At 56.4% G+C, this 23,186-nt stretch overlaps 1 protein-coding gene across 5 annotated transcripts in view; it reads right to left on the reverse strand.

Moving 5' to 3' along the window:
- Positions 1–147: 147 nt before the first annotated feature.
- The window catches only part of ASTN2 (astrotactin 2), a 329,185-nt gene continuing 306,146 nt past the window's right edge, over positions 148–23,186 (reverse strand). For all 5 annotated transcript variants that reach the window (XM_035342005.1, XM_035342004.1, XM_035342006.1 and 2 more), the window contains 3 exons: positions 8,303–8,403; positions 6,996–7,179; positions 148–1,092 (listed from right to left, as the gene is read on the reverse strand). In XM_035342005.1, coding sequence (XP_035197896.1) covers positions 855–1,092; positions 6,996–7,179; positions 8,303–8,403 — 523 coding nt within the window. In that variant the 3' untranslated portion in view covers positions 148–854. The remainder of the gene's footprint in view (positions 1,093–6,995; positions 7,180–8,302; positions 8,404–23,186) is intronic.

The following is a 23,186-nucleotide window of genomic DNA, read 5'->3' on the forward strand; positions in this document are numbered from 1 at the left end:
GTGTTTGCTCTCGGGGTCAGCACTGGTCTCCAGCCACAGCCTGGGGACGTCCACCAGGGATGTCCCCTCCTCCCAGGTGACACCCCACCGAACGCCCAGGCGGCGGCGAGACAACATTGGGAAGAAACACCAAGGAGGCAGTGAAGGTGGACTTAATATGAACCTTTAATGCACAGAACAAGCTGCCAGGAGCCTTGCGAACAAAGGCACGGAGCCCTTCTGCCACCTCGGGGTGGTAAAAAAACACCCAGCGTGCCCGCAGCGTCCTCGCACCTGCCTGGCACCTACCTCCGGGCACGGCGCTCGCAACCTCCTGCAGCCAGGGTGATCCTGGTGGCCCTGGCCGCTGTGACACCGAGGTTTCTCGTGCCATGGCTCCTGCCCGGCAGGACAGGCAGGACACGAAGGGCAGGCAGGGCAGGCAGGGCAGGCAGGGCTCTCCCCCCACCCAGCAGCTCCCCTCTGCAGCCTCTCGCTCTAACTCTAGCGGGTACACCTCCTCCTCCCAGGGTTTTGGAGCATGTAGTCCAGGAAATTCAGTAAGAAAAGATTAAAAAGGAGAGACTTTTATGCTGAGACAAATCAGGTGCTTCTTTTTTTTTTTTTTTCTTTTTTTTCTTTTCCTCTTGAAAATTAAAAAAAAAAAAAAAAAAAAAGCAAAGGAAATTAAAGTCCAACTTGCTGATTTCGTGTTTCTCTGCAGTTGGTGTGAGAAAGTCCTGTTTGGCCTCGCTGTCCCCTTCCACCCCTCTGACCACCACCCATCCCCGAACCCCAGCAGCCGCTCAAGCCATCACAAGTCCTCAACTCCTCGGCTCCCCTTTGCCTCCCACAGCTCAGGCCCACACCTTCCTTCACCGCCCCTTGGACTCCCCGTAGGTGTTGCGCAGCATGGAGACCATCTTCTCCTCGCACGTCACTTTGGTGTCCTTCAGGATGCTGTACCACACCACGCCGGGCGGCCGCACCTCCTCGCTGCGGCAGAACAGGTAGGGCATGGTCTCGGTGCGGCTCTGGATGTAGGCGCTGCGCAGCAGGGTGGAGCAGTGACCGCTCACCTTCTCCAGCCTCCTCAGGATCAGGTGCGCCTTCCTGCGGGGGAGAAGCAGAGGCTGAGTGCGTGCAGTGCAGAGGGGAGCCAGCAGCCCTTGGCTTCCACACCCCTGGCTCTGCCTCATGACACGACGGATGAGCCCCTTGCAACACAAGCGGCTGAGCCCCATCGCCTGAGCATCGTCTTGCCTGGTTTAGGAGGAGGGCAGCTCTCTTTTCCCCAGAAGTTCACAGTAGATCTACCACTACACAGGGCACGGGGCGGGGGGGACCTCAGGGCTGAGCCAGCCGAGCAGCTCCTGTGCCCTGGGGACACCGCCTGCCACTGCCAGGTTGTCACCGCTGCCCCCGCGTGCTCCTGGAAGGCCCTGGCACACGTGCCAGCCCCCGTGCAAGCCGGCACACCGGGGAGACCCGCGGCACCTCGCTGCTGCCAGCCCGTGAGCACGGCCCTCCCTGCTCCCTTTTCCCAAGTCTCCAGGAGGCAAACGGCCCAGAAGGACTGACACTAGAAGAGCGAGGAGAAAAAGCACAACACATTAAGACAAAACAAAATAAACCCGTAAGAAACCAAGAATCCCCTCGTGGGAGTCTGCAAAGTGCTAAATCAAACAAAGGGAGGGGAAGAGGGCTTACTTCAGTGGTCTGAAAGTCTCAAGATCACAGATTATTTCCTCTCCCTCTGGTGCCACAGGAAAGCTCTGGATTTGGGGTTAGGGGATTTCGCAGTTCCTGAAGGAATGTAAATTCCCGATAATGATATGTCGGGGGCAGCGCTGTCAGTCAGCGAGGCATAAACACGGGGATTATTTGATTATGAAAGCTGTGTGCTGTTGCAGTCCGGGCTGCGAGCTCCCGGCGAGGAGGCGGCACCGGGAGCATCGTCTGTGGGATGCGGGGAAGGGGTGGCCACCCGCGGGCCGTGGGGACAGCGAAGGCAGACAGGGCAAGAGGGCACATCGGTGTCACCCACCAGCTGCGGATCTCTCCCAGCAGGGCAGGGAAGCTGGACAAAGGGCTGTAGGAAACCGCTGCTCCTCCAGAGCTGCACGTGGAGAACGACCCCGCTCCTCCCTGACGGCAATGGGCTCACAGACGTCTCTCCAGGGGGAGCAAAGAGCGGGGGGTGTCGGTTCTTGGGCAGTGCTAATTCTGAAGCTGGGACTTGGTTTTGTGTATAAAGATGAGCCAGGCGAGGCAATTTGAGCCTCATTAGCTACATACACACCTACATAACAAAGTGTGTGCGGGGCTGTGCCCACGTAGCACACCTCTACTCATGGTACTCTGCCGCGGCCACCTGAACATCTGCATCACCCGGTGCTCCTGCTGCACGCCAGGACCTCACACACTGCCCACAGCGGGTCCTTCGCTGCTGGACCCCCACCACTGGGAATTTATGAAATTCCACGATGACATTGGGTGCTTTCAGCAAAGCCAAAGGATAGATGTTTATGTGAGCTGGCAGTGCTCAGGAGGAGAGCATCGAGCCAGCCCTCCTTGCTCTAAGGGTAACTATCAGCTCTCTAGGGCCATAGTTCTACGGTCACCCTTATTTCTAGGTCACTGTCCCTTCCTCTGCTTGTTTTGCCCATGTGCCTGTGCTGTGCAGGTGGCCGGGGGGATGACCCCACGCTGACATCGGGAAGTTGCCCGTCTGAAGGACAACTCCATGGGGTTTTCCCCTAACTGGTTCCTGGTCCAGCTCACCACAGGCAGCAACCAGTGGCCATGAGCAGCCGTATCCCGGTGGTGGTAACCATGCCTTGGCCCCAAATCGGGGTGCGGCGTGGGCAGCCCAGCACACACACATCTGCTGGTCAAGCTCTTCTCTTCTCTCCTCCCTTCCCACAACTTTGCCTGTTTCCTCCCCTCCCCAGTTCTCTTACCCCATCTCTCACTTCCCTCCTGCATAACCTGATCATCTCCCTCGCGCTTCCCTTCCCATTTTCCCTGCTTGCTCCACCACACCACGGATTTCGCTAAGACTGGCCGTGTTCTCCTCCTGGTGCCCATACTGCTCTCTTGTCCTGGCAAACACGAGGAGCAGCAAGAAGCCCCGGGGCCAAACCACCCAGACCTGTTGATGTCTCATTGCTGGAGGCTCCTTCTGGAGGTGGCCCGCACACACCTGCTGCACCTACAGCCCTGGGAAGGGACCGGTGGGCTGCAGCATACGATGGGCTGCTCCTGGAAGGATGCTGAGCACACTCAGCACCGTGGTCCAGAGGAAGCCCATGGGGTGATGGGGGTGGGGATCAGGCCCCCCACTTTTGGTTTCCGGGCCCAAACCTCAGATTTGATGGGTTTCACTGCCTTGAGACTGAGTCATTTATTTTAGTGGGGTAATGAAGTCATGTGTAAATGTTAGATTTAGCTTTTGGCTGTCAGCTGTTCCCTCTTAAAAAAAAATAAGGAGAAAGAGAGACAGAGCGGGTGAGGGGAGGGGTGAGAAAGAGAGAGAAGCTTTCTGGTGAAGGCTGGGTAATAAATTACAGGAGCAGCTCTTGGGCTGCCAATTTAACGCCATAAATCAAGCCCTGGGTATTACCCAAGTGCTCCCTGCGGAGGGCTGTCGGGTCAGAACGACCACCTTTTCAAATACTGGAAATGAAATCTTCCTAAACGCTGACCAACCTCATCCCTGCCAGAAACTGTAATTTATTGCCTTATTAAAGGGCAGGAATCAGGAGAGGACAGCAGCGGAGTGGGGTGGGAGGGGTCATTCCCATGGCCAGCCCCGGAGCTCTTGGCCCTCAAAGGGACGGAGCAGCCCCCTCTGTCACCCCACAACGCGGCCCCAATTCGGGGTGCCCCCCCCCGGCTGCCCTCCCTCCTGCCCCGCTGCAGGGGCAGTTGTTTAAAGTCGGCGCCAGCCAGGGACTGATTCTGCTCTCCACTTAAGTGATGGATTTAGGAGGTCACAGCCGAAGTCATAAATGATGGAGAGGGGGATTAGGAACGGTGACAGCTCCACGCGGCTGTTACCCCTCCGGTGCGAGGCGAGGGGTGGGGAGGGGGACGGGTGTCTGCTGCGGGGCACTTCTCACTTTCCTCCTGCATGAAACAGGGGCCTGGCAGTGCCTGCAGGTGGGACTGGGCATCGGGTGCCTGGTTGCCAACCCCGGCTCGGGAAGGACGTGCCCAGCCCCGGGGTGCTCCTGCAGGGGATGGATGTCCCCGTCCCCCGCCCCCAGTGGCACAGGGGACAGCGATTACACCTTGATGGCTGGTGTGGGGAGAGACCACTGCCAGAGCCAGCAAAACCCTGCCCTAGCTCGGAGGAAGGTGCTGAAGGAGAAGGGACGTGACAAAGCAGAGGGGCAGCGACACCTGGGCTGGAGGGGAGGACGAGCTTCCCAGGACACTGCGGGAAAGGGTGGCTGCCCGTCCACTGTGTTCCCATACGGGGCGATTTTGTCATAAATTCAGATTTTTCCATTCTACTGAGAACTGACCCGGGTCTGTCAGACCCTCATCTAGGAGGATAATGAGTCCAGGACTCGATGGCCTCTTATCACAGCCTCCCATCGGTACATCGCATTCCCCTCGGTACCAGAAGGCAGCTGCTCTGGAGATGCACTTCGCCTCCCGCGGCTGTCCCGGCTGCCTGCCTGGGTGACTTGCTCAGGGCAAGGCGAGGCTGCGAGCCCCGGTGCCACATCCCGACCCCCTTGTCCCTGGTGGCCACAAGTAGTGGCACGGAAGGAGGATTTTAGCCTAATTATTTCTCCTGCCTCCTCCTGAAAGCCAGGCTCTGTTTGCAGCGGTCACGAGAACCGTCCCAAAGCACAATATGAGAAAATAATAGAGAAATCTCCCTGTCGCTGCGTCAGGAAGCGCTCCCGCTGCACAGATCCAGAGGTCTGAATGCACAGTAGCATTAAACCTTCACTGGTTTAGACAGATTCCTCTGGTTTGTTGGAACAAATTAACTCTGTGAGATTCACTCGGTGTCTGCATGAGGAATGGGGGGAGCAGGAAAGGAGTTGTTGTTGCTCAAGGAGATGAGCAGGATGAAGCAAGCCAGGTGCCAAGATGCTGCTGACCACAGAAAGTCCTGGTTTAGGGCCACCTATGAGCTAAGTTTTTAATGTCTCCTTAATGTAAACCGTCTGGTTGGGACATCTGGCTGTCAGTGTGTCTTCTAGCAAGCAGCTGTTTGCAGTAACCTGTGGCTTTCATGGAAACTGGGCTCACGAGGACTCCAGTGTGATGTATTTATTACACGGAGGCAATCAACTTCCCTCTTGTCGCTCAGTTTTATGAGCGCACATTTACTGTGAATCCGAGGCTCATCTGATAAACATTTCAAGGTACGAAAATGAATGTCCCCCTGGGAAGGAGAACAGCCCGTCAATTAAAATCGCGTTATGAGATGGCCTCCCTTGGCAAATCCTCACTCGTCTCCTGCTACGTCAGTGCCTCTGTTTGTGTCCAAGCTCCCTGAGAAGCTGGGCTGGACGGCGGCGTGTCGCTCTTGGCGAGAGCCTGGCACCGTCTGTGGACGCTTCCCCTTGGCTGCAAGGCACACAGTGCTCAAGTACGGGACAGGGGCACACGGGCCTGCAAACCTCCCGGCTCCATGCGGGTACCGGGGTAGCCGATATCCTGCAGCAAGCGTGCGGGATCTCAAGTGACGGCTGCGTAAGAAGAGGCTGATGGTGCCCAGGGGGGTACAGAGAGAGGAACAGCTGGAAAGGACAAACCAGTCTGCAGTGTCATCACAGGAGGAGGAAGGTAGAGGGAAGGAAGAGTGGCTCCATGTCAGGCGCTAATGAGCTACAGAAGAAATTATGACCAAGGTCATCTCTGTCAGAGGGCAAGCCCCAGGCCAGCTTAGATTTATGTCCAGGACGGAGGGAAACTGCTGTAGAGTGCTGTCATCCTGGTGTTATGGACAGATCCTCACTCGTGTCTGACAAACAGGAAGGGAGAGAAGGAAAATTTTCCAGGTATTTGTGGACTGCCGGACCCCCCTCCTCTGCCTTTCTCTGTGTCGGTTTGTCAGGGAGCAGAGTGCTAGGTGAGGGTGCTGGAAGAACAGTGTCTATAAATGCTTCAAGGCAGGTCAAGGCTATCCCAATCCCGTTAGAGATCTGACGTTTCCCCACACATCCCCAGCCACTCGAGGAGATGGAAGGTGCTCAAAGCCACTCCAGGGGGGAGCTGTCCTGCCTCCTACTGCCCATGGAGAATGTTGTCTGGGTGTGGGGGGAGCCAGTACAAAAGGAGATGACAGAACGGGTCTCTCCTGGGTGCAGAATCCGTCCCACTCTGGGGACAGACCTGGAGGTCACACCATGTTCCCTGACACAGACAGGCTCCACCAAGGAATGTCCAAGAGGGATTCTGCTGCTCCTCATTGCCTGGCTATTTGCTGTGCACAAACACTACAATGTAGGATGGACTTGCCCTGTGTTCCTCAGATAACTCCGTGGGCTGTTGCTGCCGCCCGACAGCAGCTCTGGCTGCCTCCTGCCTGTACGCAGCACCCTTAACACAGCCACACCTGCTGCGTTTGGCTTCATCCCTTCCATCACCCTTCCCAGCCACGCACCCAGCAATTAACTTGGGCACCACTGAACCCGAGGTGTATCAAGGTCTCACCTACCGTTGTTCTGAAGATCCGAGTCCTGGTTTACACACAGCTCCCTCACGCTGTCCTAGGCCTGACTTACACCCCCTGGTCCCCCCACATTCCCAGCACACTCAGCTCCCTCCCTGCAGCAGCGCCCAGCTCAGGCTGGTTTCCTGCTCAGCTGCTCGGTGCCCCAGAACCATTCATCCAAAGACCAGGCAGCCCCAAGGGATGGCAGGACAGCTTGGTCAGCACCCCTCTTGGGTGAACACCAGCAGGGGATGTCCCTCAGCCACAGGGGAAGGCCAGGAGGGGCAGAGCAAGCAGCGGGGCCGGGGAGGACATGGGGCAAGGACGGTACCTGGGCCCCAGCTCGTCCTCGCTGCGCCACACGAAGTCCCCGAACTTCTCGTAGTGGGAGTTGTAGTGGTGCTGGACTCGGAAGAGCATGGAAGCGGAGACCTCCATCAGCGTGTTGTAGGCTGTCTGCTGCTCCTTCCCACTGGTGTAGCCATTGTAGAGGTTGTAGATCTTGTCAGCTATCTCTGGAAGGAACCAAGGGGACAGGAGTTAATGAAGGGATGAGTGGGGCCCTTGGCAGGAGATGGTGCCTGGGATGGCTGCAAGTCCCCTGGGGGCTGTCTGCAGCCCCATAGGCAACCTGGAGAGCATCTCGCAATGCCACAGGTACTGCGGCGAGTGCCCCACACACATGGGGCAGCCCCAAACACTCCAGCAAAACTCCATGGGGAAATGGGAGAAGGAGAGGACAAGGGCTGCCAGCCCTGTTAGGGCAGACAAGCTCTTCCCCAGTTCACCCAAACGAGCAAATGCACAGCTGGGATGTAAAGGGCAGGAAGAACACGACGCTGTTGCTAACGAGATGGTGCTTCAGCCAGAAGTGATACCCACATCATCGCTTTGGGTACCTCCCAGAGCAGCTCGATTTATTAAACAAGAGGGTGCACCTTCTGCTGTAGAAAAGGATCTCTTTTTGGAAATGGAAAATGCACAGAAACCCATTTTGTTCCTTTTCTTTAGTCTCCCGTTTGCTCATTTTTCTGGAAATGCTCATCAATAACACTAAGCAAAGTATTAATCAAAACTTCCTTTTGTGTGCTTCACAAAATAGAAAGCAAGAAAGGAAACAGGTAACGTGCCTTTCATGTAGATTAATCTTTTAAAATTTCAAAGCAGCAAAACCCTCTGGGGAGAACAAATGGGATTGGTTTCAAAACTGGGAAATGCAACTGTGCAAGTGGCCGGCGTTTCCAATTTGGAAATAAACCGGCCACCACTGACAGCCTTCTGAGCACCCGGAGGTGGCCGTGCCCCCGTCCCAGCCAGGGCTGTCCCTCGTGCTTTTGCAGGATGCGATTGCCCTTTCCAGGGGATGTGTGTTAGTGGCTCCCATGGCTGTGTGAGGGGACAGACACAGTGGCACTGTGCTGCACAGGACCATGGAGCCACCAAATCCAACCAGGACTTCGCTACAAGACGCTTGCAATTTATCATCCCCTCCCAACCCAATGCCCAGCCTCATTTATGGAGCTTGTGCGCTGCAAGAGAAGGGACTGCAGGGGGTTGCAGGAGCACAATGGATACAGGAAAAGCAAAATTAACAGGGAATGTCTTTTGTCTTTGAAAATGAGGTGCCTGAGCGCTGACCTTCTGCCTTGCTGTCATCCACCAGTGGGCAGGCTGTCCTCAGGGTGACCGTGCTCAGCTCCGAGTGTCTCCCTCGCGTGTCCACTGCGTAGAGGGTGAATCTGGAAGGCAGGAAGGAAAAATACATGTCTTCATCCCTCAGCCCAATACCACTGGGTTGTTATGGGAACTGCCCTTGAGGAGAGAAAGGAAAAATGTGGTCCACGCTCCCACCAGTCACTTCTGGCATCTCAAGAAGATCTGAGAAGGTCGCGGGCTCAGAACTGAAGAGCACCCAGAGGAGAAGCCAGGGCCGTGGGGACAGGTCCGAGCTGGGGCTGCACGCTGCTGCCACGTGCCCGGGGAAGGATGCAAATCCCTCCAGGGTGCTCAGCCACGCACCCAGGAGCACCCGGCAGTGCTGCGGTGCTCGCACCTCCTCGCAGCAGGGCAGTAATTCCTGCCCTAAGTAGGCTCCGTGCTGACAAGCGACAGCTCGTACACATCCTGCGAACGGCCCTCGAGGTTGTTTTCTCCCTCATTTCCTCACCAAGGTGGGGCTGGTAAAAGGGTGGGAATGATAATTTCACACTGGAAGCTAATGGAGAGCATCTGACAGTAAAATACGGCTTTTGTGCTGGATGGAGCATTGAATAAACAGGCTGTGGCTGCATGGGATGTCCTGGGATGCTGAGCTCAGAGCCCTGGTCAGAATATCAAGGCTCCAACATGAGAATGCTTCTTCGCAGCAGGAGCAATGATCTTCTGTCCACTCTCACAAAGGCATCAGTTTGTGTCTATTCACTCTGAGCCAGGCAGGAACTCAAGCTGGCTTTGACAAAGAGCAGGGGCTGGCAAGAACCCTGCAGAGATGCCTGATGGTGGGGTACCCAGGTCCCAAGAAAGAACACAGCCCCGCTTTTATCCCAAAGGAAAACTGCAGAGTGCCATAAAAGCAGCAAAGCTTAAATGGGATTGAGACCCCGAGGCATGTTTACTTAAGGAATGGTCCTAACTGCTCAGCACCTTAGTGGGGACAGAAGCAATGCTTCCCCTTTCCTTCCTCCCCCCAGGCAGCCACCCTGCATGCCCCACAGGCAGCTGATAAGGGCTGACATTTGTGCGGTAGCAATTCCCAGCGCAGGACACGCTCTCTCGGAGCAATTAGCATCAGCTCCTTAACAATACTCGCTGACTGAAAGGACGCCAGCAGACTGCCAAGGAACCCACTTGTGTGTAGGGACAACTCCCGTTTTCACAAAGCCGGGGCGGGCAGGAGACACACGCTGAGCTCGCCCAAGGAGATGCTATTTAATTCTCTGGCATGACATCATTTTCCATAATTTACAAGGAACGGAGCTCAGAGTGGGAGCATCTCAGGAAGGATGTCCGCACTGTGCGACTTCACAAGTACCACACACAGGCTGTTCTCTGCCGCTATAATTAAGGGACAGCAGCAGAGCAATAGGGGAATGGGAATTCAGGGCAGGAGTGTGACTGCAGGGCTTTGCAGCCCGCAGGAGCCGCCTTCCCTCCTCATCCTTCAGCAGAGGAGGGGTTCAAGGTGAGGAAGGAGTCTCCTGCTGGCAGCAGGGGATGTTTCTGCAGTTTTGCAGTGTCAATCTCCTCTCTCCAGGTGCAGAGAGCAGCTGCAATAGGGGCACCCAGTGCCCACTGGGGACCCCAGCCCTGCAGCCCATCCAGGTGCCATCGGTGGGCATCGCTATTCTTGCCCACCAGCATGAGCACGGCGAGCGGTACGGGGCTCAACGAGACGGTTTCTGCTGCGAGCTGATCTCCGTGATCTCCGTCCCCATCCTGGGGTCATTTGCTCGGCTGTGTTTGTTGTATCTCCTTTGGTAAATGGGAGCACGCAGCTAATGTGCAACCTCTGCTCTGCCCGCAGCAGCTCGGGCTGTGAGGCTCCATTAGCTCGGAGGTAATCGGTGCCAGAGCACTTCCCTCGAAAACAGCAGACTTTTATCAAAACAATTGTAATAGTCGGCAATTAGTGCCCGCATCACCTATTCCACTGCCAGCGGGGTCAGGAGGGGGCATCTCTGCTTGGCAGGGAGCTAAAGCGCAGCCTGCCCTCTGGGTGATGTCAGGGACCCGCGGCAGCCCTTCGGCTGTGCTTCTGCCCTCTGCCAACAAGAACAGAAACAAAGTCACTCAAATGCCAAGAGCAAGAGCGTCTGGAACGGTCAGGGCTGGGTTAAAAACAGATCAACAAACAAGCCCTCCGTATCATCATTTTCTCAGATGAGATTAAAAAAGATAAAAGAAGAGCCTAAATGGAAAAACAGCAGGAACAAAGTGGGTTTGATCTGGTCATAAAGAGTGCTTTGCCTCACCTGAAACCAGTCCTCCTTCAGAGACCCTGGAGGAAAGGTTTTCTCTTCCATTCACTCCGAACGAGAGATGTTTTGGAACCAGCACCAATAAATTCAGCTGTGGTGGAAGCTGGCAGCCCCAGCAGTGCGCAGCCCTCTGCCCCTCTCCAGCTCCTTCCAACAAGTGATCTCAGAGGGTTTTAACGTTAATTATGGTCCAAAGGATCACCCTGAAGCACAGCAGTATTAATAGCTCTGTTTTATCAATGGTAAACAGAGACATATGGGGTGAAGCATCTCGCCCAGGAGAGCCTCAGTGACACAGGCAGTTTGCAAATGCAGGAGAGGATGGTTCCTAATCTTGTTCTCAAACCACTTGACCACCCAGCCTCTCTGCAGCAAAACACTTTTACAGCCAGTTAATGGCACTGCGCAGGGTGCTGGGGGTTATTTTTTTTTCCTTTATGTCCGGAAACATACAATTAAGAGAAGAGAGTGCAAAGACCTGTGGCTCAGCGTAAACCCCGCGTTAACAGGCGGCTCCTGCTCAGCGCATCCAAGAGGAACCTCTGGCAGAGGCGGGCGAGGAGCTGCTGGCAGGGATGGGACCAGCCTGGGACCCAAGGGGCACTTGTGGGAGGACAGGGACCACCAGGAGGGACGAGGACGTCTGCATGGCAAACACAGGGAAATGAGCAAGTGTAAAGGAGGGAGGGAGGCACACAGAGCCCCTGGCTGGCTGGAGCCCAGCTCTGCACTGCACGTGCTGGGCTATGCTGGCATCCTCCTGCCACACTTACATCCCCTTACAGCAGCTGACAATGACCTGCACCTGGTTGTGCCAGTGCTGGCCCTTTAGGGAACTCGTACCACAAAATAAGGCTGGAGAGCGGCTCTGAGTGCTTTGCCCATGGCAGAGGATTTCAGAAGTGCAGTCAGAGCCAGGAACCGAAAGGTCCCAGACCCACAATCATTCACGCCACAATCAGCCCAGACCCACAATCATTCACACCAGACAACCTGGGATGCCATATGGGAGCCATGACCTGGCAGAGCTCCTCCGTAACCTGGGGGTGTTTTGTGGAGCCATGACCGTTCCCCGTGATGCCTTCTCATGTTCTTTGCCAAAGGAGCTGGGGGGCTACCTGCTGCCGCCTCACAGCTGATCCGCCTTTCCAGCAGTGCCCTCAGTAAGATCACACGTGAACAGTGCCGTTAGAGAGCTAGTGAGATGGGTTTTGCCCAAAGAGGTTCCAAGGAGCATTTCACCACTGCAAGCACATCCGCTCTTGGCAGAGCGCAGCCCCTCCATGCCTGGAAACGCAGCCACCTCTGCAGCGAAACAGCGCACGAAGTCCTATAAAATACGGCCGCGCCAATGTTTACTACTACATTGAAACCCGTTGGGACCAGAAGGAACTTTTAGAGAGAGATAGAAAGCAATTAACATGAGGCCTCATGAAATGTCAGCAACACCTTCCTTGTAGATACCCCACCCAAAGTTGGCTAAAGCCTGGATTTTATCACTAAGCTCGAGATACTTCTTGGGGGGGTGGGGGGGGGGTGGGGTTAGAGCTTCAGTTCCTGGAATCCAATGATTGTGGAAGATTGTCAATTGCATAAAAAAAAAAAAAAAAAAAAAAAAAGAAAAAAAGAACAATATGTTTCTAGTCTTTCTCAATGCAGAGAAAAAAAAATAAAAATGGAAATACAAAATTCTAAAGGCACAAAACCGCAGGGCTGAGAACGAAACCCCAGAACGTGTTATTTATTTATAGACAACAATGCCGGCTCATGATTTTTTAACTCCATCTCATGATGCTCATGCTGTTTGAGTGCTTTACTCATGATCCTTATTTGTGGGAAGGGAGATAAGGATTGCTGTGTCTGACCTTCCTTAGTTGGCGGCGGATTTCTTTACATGCTACAGAGATATCCCAGGCATTTCTGCTCTGGCTCGTGCACTGCTCTTCCTGAAGCTTTTGGGCTCACAGAGCTGGTCAATGAGATGCCGTACCACAACCAGCCAGCTTGGGCTGCAGAAAAAAGGGCCCAGTAAGGAGTCCAAGAAGCATCTGCCAAACACCCGTGTGAGGTTACCGAGTGCCTACGAGCAGCTGGCTGCACACAAGTGCAGCAAACCCGGCCGTGCTAAGGCATCCCCTGCAGCACGTACATGGGGCGCAGGGCAGAGACGCTGCCCCAGCAGCTCCAGAGCCCAGCGTCACGCAGAAGCTCGGTCTCATGCTTTCCGAAGTGGTGCAACCACGCCGTGCTCTTGCCAGGAGGGCTTGGTGTGAGCTTGGCTGATAAGCCTGGGCTTGGTGCCTCGCTCCTGCAGCCCCAGGGCTCTGCTTTGCTGCTTGCTCCAAGGCAGACCTTTGCAGCATGGCTACGGTACCACCACCCCTGATGCTGAGAACGAAAACGCAGCCCCTGGCCTGTCTGGGGTCACACACACCCCATGGTCGGTCACAGCTCATCTGTGCCACCAGCACAGCCTGGGCTCCCCGGGCTCACACGCAACCGGCCCCGCGTGGCTGAGGCTGGTCCACAAGCACATCCACACATCCCGCCCCTGCTTTTCTCATTTCCTGCTCCAGCTGAAAAACAATTTGATGGCCTCCGTTTAAAAGCCCCTGGCAGAGCAGCTTCTGGCAAGCCCCGCCTGCTCCCAGCCACTCGGTGACCCCACGATGGGACATGGGACACTGCCAGCAAAGTGTGGGCTGTGCCCGAGTGCGCAGGGGACGGAGCATCGCTCAGTTCCCACCAGCATCCCCGAACCATCACCGCTGCCAGGTGGGAGAGCCCAGGGGTGGAGCTGAGCTGTGTGCTGTGGGGTTGTGGACGGCCCTGGCCCAGCCGTGGGGCTGCTGGGTGCCCACCCAACCCTGTCCCCATGTTGGGGTGCTCAGATGTGGCAGGAAGGAGCGGAGCGTCACAGCAAGTCTAATGGATGGGCACAGAGCAGCATCAGGTTCAGGTTCAGGAGCAGGAGCAGGAGCAGGAGCAGGGCTTGCCTGCCAGCAGCCATCTGGGCAAGCACAGGAGGGGGGTGTTCAGTGCAAGTGCTCCCAATTCAGAAACTATTATGTTTTAAAAAATAATCAAATCTAATAAAAAGCAACTCATCCACCCAGCCACAGGAATGCACTTTAGCTTACTGGTAACTCTATGATTTGAGATAATTTAGAATGGTAAATCAGAGCCACCCCGCCAGTCTCTGCAGCAAACAGCAAGCACCCAATGAGAAGCAAGGGCTTTTTTGGAAGGAGAAGCTTTGTGTGTCCATCTGCTGGGCCTCCTTTTTGGGCTGGTTGGTCGTGCTTTGTGGTGCCAGTTAGTGGGGTGGGCTCGGGGTACCGGAGACCTCACAGCTTGGGGTTTGGGCTGAGCTTTACAAGGCAGTGGACGTTCCCTTGCTGTCTCCATGGGTCTGGCATGGTGACAAATATCACAGCAAGCAGATGATACTGGTAGGGCTTTTGAAGGCTGGCAGGAACACAAGGCTGGGCTGGGGACATGGGGCTGGGCTGTGCTGGCACGGAGGGGGCTTCCCGTGGTGGCAGAGGAACTGCTGAGCACCTCAGTGCCTGCTGCATGGGGAGGGGACTTGAGGGAGGCGACACCAGCTGCTCCCACCTCCCAGTGGTGCTGCTCATGGAGCACACTCCTTCCACAAAGGGACCAGCATCTCCTTTGCGCTGCCATCATTTTTGGCTTTGCCTTTCCTCTTGTGCCTATGCTGCAGCGAGGAAGCGGTGGATCCTGAAAAAAAATACTTTTTAGAAAGCTCTCCTCCCATCTCCACCGCCCAAGAAAAGCACCTTTTATAACTGGGCTTCTTTCAGCCATCTGTGACAAGTGCCCCGTGTCCCACCAGCGCGCCGGGAGGACAGGCGAGCAGCACCGCAGGTGCCACGCCAGGTATTGGAGCTCTGCCGCCCCGCGCACACGAGCCTGTCAGTAAACTGTTCTCACCATTCACACCTTTTTTTTTTTTTTTTTTTTTTTTTTTTCCAGGACAGCAAATGCTGTGAGACTAATCGTTACCCTTCAACAGATGCCTTCCAACAATGCCGGAGCGCAGTTGTCAGATGGAGGGAAATAAATGTACCTGCCACAGCGAGCTTCAGGTGTCGGAGGCTTTTTGGAAGCACTCAAAGCAGTGTCCATCAGATACGGCTGGCAGGGGGAAGACAATGGGCTGCTCGCTGGGGTAGGGTTTTGCTTGCTGAAGGAGACTTCTGGAGAAAGGCAGACCTGGGTTCTGAGATGGTGAGGTGAGCACGTCTATATGCAAGGTGGATCTCCAGGCAGCACCACTGACTGACCTCTACTGGAGTCCCACCAGCTCGGGTGCTGAGGAACAGCAAAATGCAGCTCTGTCACTTTGGGCACCGAAGCACTGTCTCTGCAGGGCACTGGCTCAGCACACTGCGCTGCTCCGTGCCTGAAGGCTCACACCCTGTCCCCCAGCGGGAAGGCAACGGGCAGCCAGAAGCTGCAGAGGGAAGGGCTGAGCGCCTGGCCCCTGCACCAAGCGGCAGAGCCGGGCTGCCTTCGCTGTGCTCGCACCCCTCACAGCGTTTCATCCATCTCTCCTCATTTCAGACCCCTGTTGAACAGAGCCCAAACAAAAGGATGAAAGGGATAGAAAGAAATTAATTAAAAATCCCGTGCAGGCTACTGCCCGGATCCACTGCCTCGTAGCAAGACGTCCATGGTAGGACAGGCGCTGCAGCCACAATGTCTCAGATTCCCCAGATTTCCCTAGAAGCCCTGTCAATAACCCCCCCTCCCCCCCCCCCGCCCCCAGCACAGCAATTCCCAGCACCGCAGTGGCTGTGAAAGAAAGCCTTGATACATGGCCACCTCCTGCTCCCTGGAGCCCTGCTCCTGAATGCGACCTGTGTTGGAGGGCCAACATCCCACAAGGCGCTCCTTTGCCATCCACACACCTTGCGAGAGGCAGTGCCAAGACTGCCGTAGGCGAAAACGTCTCGCTGCAAGCGAGGGAAAAACCCAGCCAGACCCAGCAGGGCTGAGGCTTTATGCAGGAGGTGCAGCGCTGTCACTGCAGCCCCTCTGGTCGCTGCATCCCCATGGTGCCGTCACCGTCCCGGGGCTGAGAGCACCTGAGGTGCCTGCTGAACCACCCCCCCACCTTTTTCTCTCTCTTGCAGCTTTCCTCCTGTGGCACCTCCGCTCCTTGCAGCCACTGCACGCAGCAGGTATTCGGTCCCTCGTCCCTTGCATGCGACACGGTTTCTGTTTCCCTGGTGCATGGTTCATGCTCAGAACACGTCCTGGCAGGAGCAGCTTTACAGCGCTGACCGAGGCAGAGCAGAGCAAGTGCCCGTACAGAGAGGGGCTGCTGCACTGGAAAAAACTCCTGGTGGGGATGAAATGTGGATGAGAGAACAGCTCCTTGGCACCGGAGCAGAACAGCGCATCCAAAAGGCAGCCCGGAAATGAGATAACATTCACACAGCATGTCGCAACCCTGAGGCTTCTGCTCCTATGCTCACTCCAAGGACTAAGGGGTCTTGGTGTTTCATTAGCTCAAAGGTGCCCAGCAAACCCTCAGGATGTCCCAGAGATAGCTCCCAAACTTTGGGGATGGGACAACAGCAGAAAAGCTGCATCACTGTGGGATGATCAGATATGGAGAAGAGGGAGTGGGGGTGTTCGGGGTCCGTGTTTCTTGGCAGTTGTGCCCCTTCGTCCTGCTGGCTGTGAGGATGAGGTTTAGCAGATGTGCTCATAGAGGCCATTGCTGGCAAGAGCCGGCCTGGCCCTTCACAACCTCTGCTGCCTGTCCCAGGGCTCGTTGCAAGCTGTCCCCCCTCACCTGGCAAGGTCACAGAAGGGCCCAGATCACCCAGGAGGTGAGTCTCAGTGTCCTTTGGTGGAGGGAAGGACCAGGAGGAGGTGGAGCTGAGCTACTCCGGCTGGTGTCTTTGTCTCCAGCGAAGCAAAAGCAGCTTGTATCGGTCTGTCAAGAGCCAGAGTCCCTGTTCTGCTGGGACTCACCAGGAGATCCCAAACAAAGCCCTTGCACAAAGGTCAAGCGAGTCGCCTCCGGCTCCCCGTGCTGCTGGAACAATTCCCCCCACTCGGCTCGGATGGGAGCTGCAGGCTGCAAACTGCAGGAGCTCGCCCTGCTCCGGCTGCGGAGCGTCAGCGAGAGCTGGTGATGGAAGCGAGCTGTCCTGGGAGGGCTTTCCCTGGGCTCTGCGTCCCCCGTGGCTGCAACCCCCAGCTCCTGCCGCAGCCTTCGCCCTGGCACCGTGACGCCCATCGCTCCTGCTCTCTGCCATACCTCAGCACCCCGATCCCTCTAGGGGAGCCCAACAGCACCCACATCCTCTCTCCCTCCGGCTGCAATGCCTTCTGCTCTCCCCGCAGCCCCTGCCCTGTCCCCGGGGTCTGGGACAAGCCTGCCACTATTTCCTGAGCCCCAGACACCCCGAAGCCTCCTGCCCTGGCTCCATGAAGGTTACGTGTTTAGGGGTAAGTCATTACTCTGAGGTTTTGCTAATCTTCTTTGTAAAAATCAGTGGCTGGGTGGGTTTCAGCCTCATCTGAAAGCATTAGCATGAGAGTCCTGCGTGCCAGGTGGGTCTCCTGAGAGACACGTCGCTTTGGGTGCCTTCCTGCACCTTGGGCTATTGTGGGACCGCTGCTCTCCTTCCTCCGAGCAGGGCTGTGGCTGCAGGAGATGAGAAGGCTGCTCAGAAGGAGAGGGAGAATAAATCAAACTCTTCCTCCCGTTGTGCCAGGGAGAAAGGAGAGAGAAGAGAGGCCCTGGACCCCTGTGGCGAGCTCCACAATGGAAATGTTCGCAGCTAACCATACCAGCCACTTAACCTACAAATGCTCTGCGAAGCTTGGCCATGGCCGGCCCCAGGGAGATGGGGGGAGAGGAAGGTTGTGACCCTTGGCAAATTGGGAAACGTTTGCCCCTCCCAACCTCACAGTCATTCTAAACAAGAACCAGACACTCCACAGTTTGCTACCCCAGGAGTTCCCCTTGGTGGGGCTTGTTCTCATCCTCCTGGGGGCTTGGCTTCCATCTGGACTGCTGGTTGAAATCCAGCCCAGACTGGTAGCGACTTCAAAAGGCAGTGTCATCTGAGGAGTAGTGGGTGGTCTATGTCAAGAGAGTTGATGGCTCTCTGTTCTTATATAAGCCACCACAATAGGGCCTCCTGGTCGAGAGCCTGAGAAGAAAGGCAATGGGCCGCACCGACCGCAGGGAGCGGAGTCTCCCTCGGCCCCAGGGTGGTCGCTGCGGTGCAGGGTGCATCACCTTCGGCCAGCACGGGGCGGCTGCGTGCCCCCTGCCCGCAGCACCCAGCTCCGATGGGTTTGTCCTCTGGCACCGCCTGCCAGCCCCGGCTTCACCCTCCTCATAAAACAAAGCAACCCGGAGCCTGCCAACAATCAAGGCACACAATGGGACGGCTGGGAGGCGGGGGACGCCTCCGCTTGCCTCGCTCGCAAAATCCAAGGAGGGAGCCAAATGTGCCGGCCTCCAAGCGAGAGGCGGCCATACCCTGTGCTGGTCTGCGAGAGAGGGTCCTTGCCGGGGCCCCTCCATGCTCCAAACCCACCCGGCAAGGGCTGTGTGTGACAACAAGCCCTGGCAGAAGGATGGCAGCCCATTCCCCGGCCACTGCTGCCCGCTGGCCTCTGCCCCATGCCCGTGGCTGGCAGGGGGACGTGGTGAGCGGCTGGCAGCGGGCGGGAGGTTCTCACAGCTCCAGCAGGGACAGGGTGGCGGGGGGGTGGGTGGGAGAGAAACAAATAATAAAAACAAAATCCCAGTAAGCACGTTAGAATTCGTTTGAAGTGCAGGGGAGCTTTCAGGCAGGGTTATGTACATCTCCCAGCCCGGCGTGATTTACACATTCCTTGCAAGCAAAGGAATCTTCCCCGATTTGAAGTAAAACAGATGTTTTGGGTTTTTCTCCCCCCCCCCCCCCCCCCCCCCTTTTAATCATTTCTTTATTGAAATGATGGCTATACGGCCGAGCAGTCCTAAGAGCGAGCCCTGCTACCCCCAGCTGGCCTCCAAGGGGCTGGACACCCGCTCCCGTGCACCACGGAGCCGCCTCTCTCCTGCAGCACGGCACGGGATGGGCTGGCGAGTGTCCGGAGGTGCTGCTCCAGAGGCATCTCTCCTGGGGGTCTCCTCCCTTGTTTTTCACTCCAGGAGCAAGAACTGCGGCTCCCAGCAGCTCTTCTGAGCTAACTCACGGGTCCACCATCACTGCTCCACTAGCCCAGGTGAGGGCTCCAGCACTTCTTCCATCAACCACCAGTTCAGGGGACTTGCTGTGCCGATGGTGGGACGTGCCCATGTCCCTAGAGCCTAGCGCCACACCTCACCCCATTTGTGATCTGTCCTGAGGGCACTGTTTGAGAAGGGCAGCCCAGTGGATGCCCATGAACTGCAAGGGCAATAGGAGGGAAGCACAGAAGCCGCGATGCTCTCACACCCCCAAGCACAGCCAAGCGCAGGGGATGGAGTTTCTCTCTTGGTTCGAGCACTGTGTCATCTCAGCCAAGTCACTTTGCCCCTATTTTTATCCCATTTTTTTCTACCCAGGAAAGTAATTCAGGGAAGAAACTTTCTTTTCCCAGGGGGATGCCCAGCACTGAGTGCAACGGGGGCTTCTGAGCACTGGTTGATGCTGCAAACTACCAGTGCAGCCGTGCTCTCGAATTTACACTCATAATAATAACTCATGGCCAGTAGCAAACCCATCCAGCTACCCCATCTCTCCTTTCTTTCTCTTTTTTCTTCTCCTTTTTCTTTCAGATCCTGCTGTTATTTCTCAGGACTTCGTTGGTGGCAGGGTGGGAAGGTTTTCTGTGACACATTTGCGTACCGTTGGGACTCACTCCCATTCCCGTCTGGTACACGCGATTGCACAAGAGAGAGAAACAAACGGGGATGAGGAAATGCGTGTTTATGAGAGGCAGCGCTGTCATCGTGAGCAAGGGACCCCCCGCAAGAGAGCCGGCCTGGGAGCCGGTTGAGAGTTTCCATTCTCTCCTAACACTCCATTCATGCCTTGTTTCATACCTCCCTGGGGGCTGCGCCACTGGCCGCAGTCCCACCGCACGGCGCGGGGCTCAACCCCCCCACGCACCGCCTTCCGCGAGGTTCGCTGGGAGGGGGCGAGAGAGATGCTGTTGTCTCATAAAGATAATGAATTGAGAAGGAGCAGCGCCCTTTGCTGTTGCATGCGCTCTTGCGGCCGGCAGCAGAGCGGGTAGTCCCTGCAGCATCCTCCCTGCCCGCTGCCCTCGCTCCGTCCCTCCCCACGCGTGGCTCTTCGTTAGCGCCCGCCGCCGAGGCTCGCTTGGCGCACCCGCGATGAGCAGCCTCCTGACCCGATCGGGAACCCTCCGGATAATCCAAACCACATTGCCGCCTGATCGGATACAGTCACCGGTAAATAACCTTGACTGCAGCGGTCTGGAAGAGGAGGGATCCTATATCAGCGCTATTAATGATTCAGGGCCGCGCATCGCTTGCGGATGACACACGCGGGGCGCATCCCTTGCTAACCCCAGGTGTCTGCCCCAGGACAGTCCCCGCCGAAGTCACCCAGCCACCACTCCTGGCAGTGGCTGGGAGCGGGGACAGCCCTTTTCCTCCCGGCACGTGCTGCAGAGCTCCCAGAGACACGTCTGGGCTCTGATTCCTCTCCCCCAAACAGGTGGGGTATTAATGAAAACAAAAGCAATCCCCGTGCACGCATACTACAACCCACTTGGGTCCCTCTCCCTTCTGCTCCCGCACGCTCCGCCGCCTTGCCCCCCTTCCCCACACACCTCAATTTCATTATCTCTGATCTTGAGCTGCCTATTACGTGCTTTTTGCCAACATAAATATTTAATCCCAGTGCACTGCACAGACAGGCCCTTGTGGAGTTAACGCTTCACCTCGTGTTTCCCCTTGGAAAACAATCCCGGTGCAGCAGGTACAAGGCCGAAAGGGCTGGAGGGGGCCTGCAAGGGCTGGGGAGCCAAGGGGAGGATACGAGGGGACACCTTGATGTGGAGGCTGCTGGTGGGTTTGGGTTTGTGGTGGAGGAGCCACGGGGATGGCAAGGTGCTGCCCAGGGTGGTACTGGGGTGCCCTGCCATCACGGGGTGCAGCACGGGGCTGGGCCTCAGCAGCGTTGGGGCTGCCACAGTCACTGCGGTGCCGCGGGTTGCACTGACGGGGAAAGCCCTGCCTGAGGGGCTTGGGTCACCCAGCAGAGCTCCATGCACACACACATTTTCATTGAGCACCTCAACATATACCTGCATGCTCAGAAGTCAGAGCAGGATCCGGCTACAGTTTCACCTCAGGCCACAGGAGCACGTTTTTATGTGGCTGTTGGGTAGCTCTAAGGTACACGTTTCTGCTACTGGTATGGGAAAGAGCCCAGCAAAGAGGTGTCCCAGTCCCAAGCCAATAAATGGTATGGCCAGGTGCGCACATCAGTCCTCGTCATACAGCTCCTTGACATTGGCCCAGTGCTCATGGATGCCAGGACCCGTGGGGACACAGCACCGCAGAATTTACACAAAGCCTCACAAAACCCTCAGACCCAGGGGGAAGCAGAGGGAGAGAGCACAGCGAGGGTCACCCTGGTAGCACTGGTGCTCCTCAGAGGCAGCCTGTACCTCAGGCAAACACCCAGCCTGCAGCAGGGCCACAACGGCTGCATTTACGGGATTACCCTGGCTGTGTGCTCGCCGCCCTCTGAAGGGCCCGCGGTTCCCTTCCAGGCTGCAGGGCTCAGGAAGGACACAGACAGCTAACCCTCGCTGCCACCCAAGTGTTCGTCAACCTCCTGACACACCTCCCCTGCTCCTGCTGTGGCAGGGTCACTCTGGGCAGCTTCGGGTCCCCAGTTGTCCCCTACATACTGCCTTGATGGGCACGAGGCCGGTGGGGCAGGCAGGACAGAGGCTGGGGAACAGAGTCCTCGTTTGTGCCTTGATCTGCTTTATGGGCATCAAATGGGGAGAGCTGCGCTGATGCGACTCTTGGGCAGTATCCCAGATCTCTGGGACAGCTAAGATCATTAGGCAGGAAGGTGCTGCTATTAGGATGGTGTTTTGCAACCGAGAACAGGCTGCCCACGCCGGGGACACGCCTCAACCCTTGGCTGCACACGACGGATGTTCCTGCAGGGAGGGCGGCGCAGCGCGGGGCCAAGTGCTCAACCTGCGGCAGCCAAAGCAGCCCCAAATCCCTTCCTTGACATCTCTGGTGACGTGCTGGAGGGCACTGAGGAAGCGTTTTGGTTTGGGGTGCCTGCTCTGAGAGGTTTCCCAGGCAGCCCGAGGTGGGTTCTGCTTGCGGCCCTGGCGAGCACCGAGCCTCCTGTGTGCGGGATGCGCGCTCCTCCCACACCCTGCCACAGAAAGGCTGGGAGGCTGTGATGTTGCAATGACGCACACCAGACAGAAAGAAAATACGAAAGCATCCCAGCCCGGCGGCAGGCTCTTCTGTTTGGGGTTGCGCAACGAGATTAAGAGCAGAGGCTATTTCCATAGCTGCAGGGCGGTGGGAGATGCTCAGCAGGAAGGAGAAAACTATGCCAGGGGTTGGTGTGCTGCAGGCATAGCTCAGGTCCCTATTCTGTGCACCGCCCTGGGGCTTCCCCAGCAGAAACACAGGACAGAAAAGATGGAAAAAAAGCAACAAAGCCCTTTTCGAGGCTCAAACACCCCAGAGGGGCTGCAGCCCAAGGGGTAAGCACCAAGCCTGTGGTCTCAGGCATCTGGGCAAACATCTACCAGCGACCCAGCACCGAGCTTTCCGAATTTCGGCACCCTTCTCTATATTTCTGCCTGGGCAGCAGGTCTGAAACCCAGCTACATCAGCTCATCCGCTGAAAGGAGGACCCCTACCCTGCCGCCCCCTCCAGCCATCATCCACCTGAACAAAGAGCGACCCTCGCCCTTACTTCTTTTTTTAGAAACGTTTAAATTATGACATAAGCTTTGGCTCTGAAGGCTTTCAGTGAAAGCCAGGGTATTTTCTTTCCCCTTTTCATAACAGAAACCATATTGCTGTATAATCAAATTTATTTCATTCCTGACAAGCAGAGGGAAGCGTGTGCGTGTGTGGTGACCAGGAGTGATGAGGGCATGTGCTGGGGGACATCACTCCAGAGGTACTCAGGGCAAATACATCTGTCCCTGGCAGTACAAGGTGGCATCAAATTGAAGCACTAGGTAGCCAGGAGGTGCAAAGCTCAGATATTGCAGTGAGGGGAAGAGCATAATAAAATGGGAGAGGAAGCCAAGAAGTAGCTGCTTGGCTGCAAAGGTGGTATCTACATAGTGAGGTGGGGCTTCCATGGGTGGTGCTCCCTGCTGGAGCCTGCCCTGGTCTGTGCTGAACTCCTCTCCATGTGGGGATTTTGGTCTTGTTCCCTCAAATGTACAGATATGTCTCAACAGAGTGGAAAAACCAGCACGCGGATTTCTGGACGAGACTGCCCAAAGGAAGCAGATGACAAGCAGCCACCTCCAGCCAACTTGGC

The sequence above is a fragment of the Oxyura jamaicensis genome, chromosome 17 (genome assembly GCF_011077185.1).
Source record: "Oxyura jamaicensis isolate SHBP4307 breed ruddy duck chromosome 17, BPBGC_Ojam_1.0, whole genome shotgun sequence".
Lineage (NCBI taxonomy): Eukaryota > Metazoa > Chordata > Aves > Anseriformes > Anatidae > Oxyura > Oxyura jamaicensis.